Below are 8,929 nucleotides of genomic sequence, written 5' to 3'. Positions count from 1 at the left end.
TTTGCGGAGACACCTTCCGGGTCGAAGGTCGCGACGAGTTGCCGGGGCAACGGAGGCGCTTCGGCTCGAAACGGCTGAACCTCGGCGCCGTCCTCCGCGATGAAGGATGATCTTCGGTGACATTTGTTTGTGCATTTTCTAACCAACCGGTTTCTTTTCTTAAAATAAACGATGGGTAAATGAAGTAAGGGGGAAGTGGGGCGGGGGAAGCGGCATTTTTCAGACAGCGAGTAGTTAGGGTCTGGAACTGCCGAGTCAATATTTACTGAGACATTATTCGGATAGAAACGTGTTGAAGGGATGTGGGGGGGGGGGAATGCAGGAGGTTGGCACCGGGTGATAGCACCAGTACGGGGGAAGGAGACGGGCCGAATGGCATCCTCCCGCCCTATGATTCCCTTCAGGGTCGTGTGACCCAACTCCGGACAAGGTAGGACTTAAATGCAGGTTCTTCTTTCCCAGAGGCAAGGACATTACCAGCGAGATGCCAGAGCGGTTTGAAATTGCTTCAGGTTTAGAGGAAACCTTTATGTTTTGAATTTCGGGCTTTCCTACTTTTTGCTGTTTCCTCAGTGGACCAACGTTTCACCTATCAGGAGAGCACATCTCGATCCCTCTGCTTCTGATTGGCTCGAAACGAATTGTCCGCAAGTGACTGGTTGGCAGGGAGCCAGTCAGAGCGCAGGTGGGATTCCTCTGGCGGTGCTTGTTGATGGTGTGTATCACCAAGGAAACCTTATGGTCTAATTACCATCACACCCAGAACAAAGGCTCCACCTTCACTAATCCAGTCAGGGAATTCAGGAGAACAAAGTGTGAAGGTAGATGAACACGGCAGGCCAAGCAGCATCTCAAGAGCACAAAAGCTGACGTTTCGGTCCTAAACCCTTCAATCAGAGAGGGGGATGGGGAAGAGGGTTCTGAAATAAATAGGGAGAGGGGGAAGGCAGATTGAAGATGGATAAAGGAGAAGATAGGTGGAGAGGAGGGTATGGATGAGGAGGGGACAGGTCAGTCCAGGGAGGAGAGGCAGGTCAAGGAAGGGGGATGAGGTTGGTAGGTGAGAAATGGAGGTGCGGCTTGAGGTGGAGAGGATAGGTGAGAGGAAGAACAAGTTAGGGAAGCGGGGACAAGCTAGGCTGGTTTTGGGATGCGGTGGAGGAGGGGGAGATTTTGAAGCTTGTGAAGTCCACATTGATACCCTTGGGCTGCAGGGTTCCCAAGCGGAATATGAGTTGCTGTTCCTGCAACCTTTGAGTGGCATCATTATGGCACTGTAGGAGGCCCAGGATGGACATATCATCTGAAGAATGGGAGGAGAGAGTTAAAATGGTTCACAACTGGGAGGTGCAGTTGTTTATTGCAAACCGAGGGGAGGTGTTCTGCAAAGCAGTACCCAAGCCTCCGCTTGGTTTCCCCAATGTAGAGGAAGCCACACAGAGTACAGTGGATGCAGTATACCACAGTGGCAGATGTGCAGGCTAACATCTGCTTAATATGGAAAGTCATGTTGGGGCCTGGGATGGGGGTGAGGGGAGGAGTTGTGGGGGCAAGTGTAGCACTTCCTGCGGTTGCAGGGGAAGGTGCCGAGTGTGGTGGGGTTGGAGGGGAGTGTGGAGTGGACAAGGGTGTCATGGAGAGAGTGGTCTCTCCACAAGGCAGGCAAGGGTGGTTATGGAAAAATGTCACGCGTGGTTAGAATAGGAATGAGAATTATTTCACAACCTCAAGGAACAAACAAGGTGAATTAGGACAGAGGATTTTAGAGAAAACTATATTGTAAAGAGCTTATGCCAAATCTGGTATGCCTTGTTAATGATGTAAGAGATTATAATCAGTAGCTGTACCTTCTTAGAAATTGTTTGTTAACTGCCTAGCTTCTAGCAATCGCCATTGACGCTGATCTAGGGCACAACTGCCCCAGAGATCCACCACAATGATAACAGAGAAAGCAGTACAAAGAACACATTGATTAATCTTTATAACAAAGTACAAAGTAATAGTGCCTGGATTGTGAAGGATTTGCATTAAGCTAATTTTCACATGCATTCTATAATATTTAAATTATGATTTTAACATTTACCCAAAGATTTACATTTACCCAATTCACTGCTTAGAACAAGTACAGATAATAATCAAAAAGGCTAATGAAATGTACAAAGGGGTAAAAGCTGTTCTTTAGCTCTACAAACTCCTGGTTGGTTGTTATCTTGTATTCTAAGTGTGCAGCTGGACGAACACAGCATGCCAAGCAGCATCTTTGGAGCACAAAAGCTGACGTTTCTGGCCTAGACTGATTAGTTCTGGTCAACACACTTCAGGCAGAATTTTTTTTGGGAAAAAGAGCGTAGCTTGAATTTATAGAATAATATCTGGACTCCAATGATTAAATTACAAAGGGAAATTACAAGTTGTATTCTCTGGAATTTAGAAGCTTAAGACATGGTTTAATTTGATCGTTTCAAGGTATTAATGGGAGCAGTTTGGGAAGATATAATAATTATTAGAAAACATTATTCTTTGTTAAAAACATAACAATAGAAACAGAAGTAGATTACTGCTCCTTAAAGCTGTCTATATTCAATACGGTCATAGCCAATCTTGTCTCAACTCCACTTTCTTAACTACAAGTCATTCAAATCCTTGAGTCTACTTTGCCAGTAAACTAGATCATGGCTGATTGCTACCTCAATGCCATACTGTCCTCATGTCACTTGAAGTTTTTAAAATATCTGGAAACTTATCAGTCACTGTCTTGAATATATATAATAACAGACTCTGTAATCCTTGGGGGCAGAGAATGCTTAAGTCAGTCAGACTACCCTCTGAATGAAGAAATTCATCCTCATCAGTGCTCAATGGCCAGCTTCTTCTGAGTGTGACCCCCCCCCCCACCCCCGCTCTGGTTCTAGACCCGCAACCCAGGGCAACCATCCATCCTGCACCTATCCTGTTCAGCTAAGAATTTTGAAAGCTTCAGCGAGAACACTTTTCATTTTTCTACACTACAGAACATAGACCCAAGTGACCCAAGGTCCACAAACTCTTTATAACACAATCCTCGGAATTGGTCTGGTGAACATTTGTTGCAATCCCTTTATAATAACTATATCCTACCTTAGGAAAAATGATCACAACTGTACACAACATTTCAGCTGTGGTCTCACCAAGGATGTATACAGTTGCTGCAAATATCTTTATTTATGTACTCAAACTCTCTTGAAATAAAGGCCAATTTGGCAAACACTATGCAATTCTGAACATTAGCTAGGGATTCAATTACACCCCTACAAAGAGGAGCAGATTGAAACAATGTTGCACTTTGACATGTATGTTTGTAATGTGCATCTGTGACAAAATGCTTGTACAAATATGTAAATACTGGCTCTAGTTATATCCCCCTTCTTCAGCCAACTTTCTGGAATATGGCATACTTTCCTGCATTCTTCCCAAATTAGCAGATCAAAATTCATGCTCTGCCACAGAGAATCATATTATATATTGGTCAGAAATCAGAAGGGCACAAAGAGCCACTTACAATGTCTCAATCTTAAAGGTGAGGCAACAAATTAAATAAAGCATTAAATATTGCAGAAAATGTAAACCCAAATACCACATCAAACATGAGTCACAGTGAGATTTAAATATTTTAGGGTGAAAACCATTTGAAATAATCTTGTGGTGAAATAATGGAGTCAAAAGTATTGAAAAATGCAAGATTCATTTGAAATTTTCCTGGTGTATGCATGCAAATAACATTGATGACTCTTTTAGGTCTTTGCCCTGTTTATGGCATAAGGTATACCGAAGTCTGCCTTCTGATGGAAAAAAATCAAATCTATAACATTGTGTAATTTTTACTTTGTTGCAGAACAGCTGCCCTACCAAGCCCTTCCAGTATACAGTTTTAAGAAAGACTTTAACCATTTGAATTCGCAGTAGCAATGGCAACTAAACAGTGTGAAAAGGAGATGTTGCAACAGGTAAATCAACTATGGAGTTTGCTGGATGATATGTCTGAAAACAGCCCCGAAGCATATCGAAAATTTATCCAGCATCACTTAGAAGAGGGAATGAAGCAGTTCAGTCCACCAGAGGCTTACATCTGCTTTCAGACAAGAATATTGGTACAGTATCTGTCAGGTTTAGTGCCTGATGTTTTTATACTATTGCGTGTGGCACAAGAACTCTTAGTTACCTCTTTAACCTGCTAGATTTTGATGAAAACTGAATTAAATTGAATATTTAGAAAATTAGTCCAAACTTGCTACCTGCAGAACCTGCATATACTCAATGACAATAATGATCAACTTTAAAAACAGGAGTACACACACTATTTGTAAATAAATGTTCCCATCCTGTCAGGATGTCCTGAAGTACATTGCAACCAAAGTTATATAGTCAAACACAGCAGCAAATTTGCACATGGCAAAATGCCACAAACAGCAAATGAAAATGGCTGAATAAGCTGTTTCTGATGGTGTGGGTTGAAGGATGCATGTTAGCTAGGATGCAGGCAGATTTTTCTGCTTACTTGCAGGAAATAGATTTCAGATTTTTAGATTTAGATTGTGCTCAAAATCTTTGTGCCATCTACAAAATCCAAACTGGGATAAGCGGATTCAACAAAATTAGATTATAGTAGTTAGAATGTTTGACTCAAATAGTTTATATCTCAATTTTTACATAAAAGATGAGCACTACAGAGACTTCAAAACATTTTACAACTTGAATTGTACTCCATCTTTGCACATTTGTTAATTCTGCAGAAAGCCTTTCCATTGCAAGCTCACACAACTGTCAATGAGCAATCATTGAATTTCTCTCTCCTAGGAACTGAATGAGAAGCTACTGTATGTAAATCTTTGCACCTGGAGTAAGGTCCCTGCTCCAAAGTCAGAATCAGATCCAGTGCCTCTTGGAGGGGGGAGGTTGGAAGAAACATTAGAGGGCACAGGTAGGTGGTGAGAAAAGGTTATTATTTATTGAAATGTTAATATGTGGCATTTGACATCACAAAATTATTTGACAGATAACAGCTTTGCATCGGTCACTCATGCGTATATTCATTCCAGACAAGATCAATGGATACAGACTAGGATAGGGAATCTCCATTAATCAAGGACATGCAATGGTACTTAATGCAAATAATTCTTCCAATGACCTGGGTAATGTCAGTCTTTGAACCACCAGCAAAATTGCTGTTTATGGAATTTTCTTGCTTGGAAAACACTGGCCATTTTTGCCTGACAGTCAGCATATTTGAAAGTCATACATTTTTAGGTGTTTGTGGAGGATATACTGAGAGCACAACATAAATTCAGGGCATAATTTTCTTTCACTCTGGTTCGCTTTGTGGCATCTACAGAAGACAACAGCATTTGCAATAAGCTGGGCTTTGGTCACCCATGTCCCTAAAGTTTGGCAATGATATGCACCGACCAAAACACAGGAATTGTTCTTTCATCTTGCTGTAGAGGAGAAAGTTACTTTGACTATTTATTTTTTTTGATTCATTTCTTCCCTCTGCAGAGATTTATTCAATTACCGACGTTGCATACAACCCAGAAGTTCTTAAGAAAGGAGATGAAGATCCTGTGGAAAAGGACCAATTGATTCGTTTAGCTATAAAATATATCGAAGAGCAGCATTCTGTACAAATATCGCACTCTTACACCCTACTTAAAGGCAAACTAAAAGGAAGTAAAAAACAGATGAAGCGACGACTGACAGGAGAGGCTGACACTATGCAAACTGCCAAGCAAATGTCATCAGGAGACAGTGGTGTCTCATTGCTTCAGAAACTAGCAATGCTGAAATCAGCAGACGAGGAAAATGAAGAAAATAATACCCCAATTTGCTTGCCGAGTGATATCAAACATCCTAAGAAACAAGGACTCATTGAAGAGATTTCAAGTACAGAATTTGACAGTGGCATTAAAGTAGAGAGTCCAAAGTATGAATTATTGCTCATTAAAGATGAAAACGCAAAGGCAAAAATAGTTCAATTGACGGTAGAGCTGCCTGGAGTGTTCTCTGTCAAAGAATGTGATCTCAGTGTTTCAAAGGTATATGCTGGTGGTAGGGTGGTCGGATATGAACACTGATTTAACAATCTGTCTAACAGTATCATGAATTACTGATTTGGAACACCATAGACTAAATTCATTTCTTCATTCATACAAACAAGACAAAACTCATGGAGGAAGAAAGCTTTCCCAATGGCCTACGTAATATTTCTTGCCACTTAACATGAAGTCAGATTAATTAGTAATTCATATCATTGTTGAAACAATGGATGCTACATCTTCCTAACAATCTATGTACACAAAGAAAGTAATTCAGCATGTGAAATATTTCTGGTTTAGACTTTTATAGCATCTTATTAAGACAAAAAATGTTTGTTGATTTGTAAAAAGGGCAGTTGTGACACCAAAATTGCAACAGACTACATGATCCAACTGTACACAGTCTGTGCATTAAAAGGGCACGGATTTAGCCCAAATTGGTCATTCAAAACATGTAGCTGTATGGATATACAAGCAGAGGGCTAGACTGGAAAACTAAACAGACATGAATGTTTGTTGACACTATAGATTAAACCAAACTTATCACTTCCAAGATCTCAGTTCAAATTCAGATCAAACCGGCAGTATGTTTCTCATTTGAAATGAGGCTAAACAATTCTGCGCTATGTAGTAATCTGACTAGGGTAGCACCTGCTTATTATTTAAATTGACAGACATATTGGATCCAAAAGCTTCTACGTGCAGACTACAAAAGCAACTCTGATTACCAATCTCAATCAATCTTGTGGTTGATTGTTGGAGGGGGGGGAAAGAAATGGGAAATTGTCATACTAATACTCAAAAGTAGGGTGCGGCAGAGTGGGGGAAACATCACCAATGCAGAGAGTGTTGTTTTTTTCCCCCACTCTGCTTGCTGCAACACTAGTAGCAGGAAATGGAAATGTTCAGTTTTCCAACAGTAACATCATCCACCATGTTAACTACAGAAAAATTCCACTCATTCACTGGCTTAAAGCACCAGTGGTAGAAACAATGGGAGCAATTGTACAGCATTTCTCCTCAGACACGGTATGAAACATTACAAAAGGGAAAATAAAATATAGTTTTGAATGTATATTTATTGCACTAATTCAGCATTTAGTAAATAAACAGTAAAATGTTTGAGAGATGTTTTTGATTTACAGTTTGCTACATAGAACAGTGTTTTCTAGTCTCGTATATTTCTGATTTATAGATGAACCATCTTACTCAATATTTACAAACTATATTGCGTTGTTCATCCAGTAATTGGATTAGTCATTGTCTCGGGGCTGGCTAACCCAATTAAAATTGCATTTTAATTGTCGATGTTTTGGCCCAATGGCTTATGTGTCATAAGCCACAAAACTGTGCTGTGCGCTGTGCACTGTCCATGATGGTGAAAACAGCAAATGGCCTGTGAAAGAGATGGACCTAGGGCACAAAACGGCCTTTTCTCACTCAACAAGAGTGAAGGTATACATTATTTGATCTACAAACTGCTTTTTACCACCCCAAAATATATACATATGGAATAAAAGGAACCTAATTTGAAATTAATATGTATTCTATATTTTGTGAAAAGCTAATTCAAGTTTTGACAACTTATGTATGTTTGTCTCCAAAACAGGATGACCTTGTTATTGATGTAGCCGAGAAATACAGACTGCAGCTTGATCTACCTGAAACGATTAGTGAAGACAGTGTCACTGCAAAATTCAACAAAAAGTCTCACATCCTGTCTGTGGAGATGCCTATCAAATAACTATTAAATCTCTCTCTCAATGAAATATATATGTTTTACATTTAATTAAAACAGAGCAGTACTAAATTTAAGCAAATTGTCTACTGACTGTCATTTGAAAAGGACAGATTATAACTGGATGAAAAATTGGATAAAACAAACATTCTAATTTACATATGTATAAAACATACATTTCACAATACATCCTTTTTCAGTCCAACTAGTCCATGTGTTCACCCAGTACTGAAGCCTCCTCTAATCCTTCCTCATCTAACACCATAACCTTCTATTCCCTTATGTGCCTATTAATTTCTACATAACTGCACCTGTGCTATTTGCCTCAACTATTCTGTCATGACAAATCCTGTACACCCAATCTGATTTCTTGACTACTTAATGTTGATGGCTTCTAGTATTGCCCTTGACAACAAACGGTAACCCATCTGCCTTTGTACCAACTTAATGTAGATGCACATATTTAAAACAAAATTCCACTGGAACATCTCTTGGCTTTCTCTTTTCAATGAAAAGGCTCTACCTTCATCATCCTCTCCAAATAGAGACAAACCTCATACTTCATCTATCATCTTCACAAATTGTTTTTGAGTTCTTGCCATTACCATCTTCTATAATGTAATGACCAAGCACAATGCAGTATGCACATGTGGTCTAACAAGAATTTAATACCAGTTTATCATTACTTCCCTAGAAAGAAATAACTGAAAAGTAGAGATTATTCAAATTTAATTACAATATGCATGCAACTTAGAATGAAATTAACCTAATATAAATGAACCTTGTTATAATTCTTGAAAATTTCAAACTAAATTTGACAATCCCACTGAAGAGGGTTGCAACCTGTTCTGTGAGACCATGTAATGTGTATGTTTACAATAAAAACTGCTTAAATTAGCATCTCAAGTAGCTTCTTTGGAGTGTTTTGGGTCAACTAGAAGTCTTTTTCAGACTTCCAATATCTACAGTATTTTGCTTTTATGTTTACGTGTATACCTTCTGCTCCTAATTTGTACGCCCATTGGTTTAATTCAATTATGACATGCAAAATAAACCAAATATTTGCCACGTGAGTTATGCTACAAACTTAAAGCCAACATTTCCCAATACGGCGGCTTTAAGA

The 8,929-nt window shown here is 39.4% G+C and overlaps 1 protein-coding gene across 11 annotated transcripts; it reads left to right on the top strand.

The window, feature by feature from the left end:
* Positions 1–8: 8 nt before the first annotated feature.
* On the top strand, positions 9–8,698 carry pih1d2 (PIH1 domain containing 2). 11 transcript variants are annotated; one of them, XM_048562058.2, is made up of 6 exons: positions 35–116; positions 463–685; positions 3,872–4,127; positions 4,834–4,957; positions 5,533–6,068; positions 7,678–8,698. In XM_048562058.2, exons 3-6 carry the CDS (start codon positions 3,945–3,947, stop codon positions 7,810–7,812), a joined length of 978 nt encoding a protein of 325 aa, XP_048418015.2. In that variant the 5' UTR covers positions 35–116; positions 463–685; positions 3,872–3,944; the 3' UTR covers positions 7,813–8,698. The 11 variants fall into 11 exon arrangements, with proteins under 11 accessions (XP_048418014.2, XP_048418021.2, XP_048418017.2 ...); XM_048562061.2 differs by having other exon boundaries at positions 463–715; XM_048562062.2 differs by having other exon boundaries at positions 35–125; positions 574–685.
* The last annotated feature ends 231 nt before the right edge of the window (positions 8,699–8,929 follow it).

This window comes from Stegostoma tigrinum, chromosome 32 (assembly GCF_030684315.1).
Source record: "Stegostoma tigrinum isolate sSteTig4 chromosome 32, sSteTig4.hap1, whole genome shotgun sequence".
Taxonomy (NCBI): domain Eukaryota; kingdom Metazoa; phylum Chordata; class Chondrichthyes; order Orectolobiformes; family Stegostomatidae; genus Stegostoma; species Stegostoma tigrinum.
Note: the sequence above shows the minus strand (reverse complement) of the source record. Positions and strands in the feature narration are given on the sequence as shown.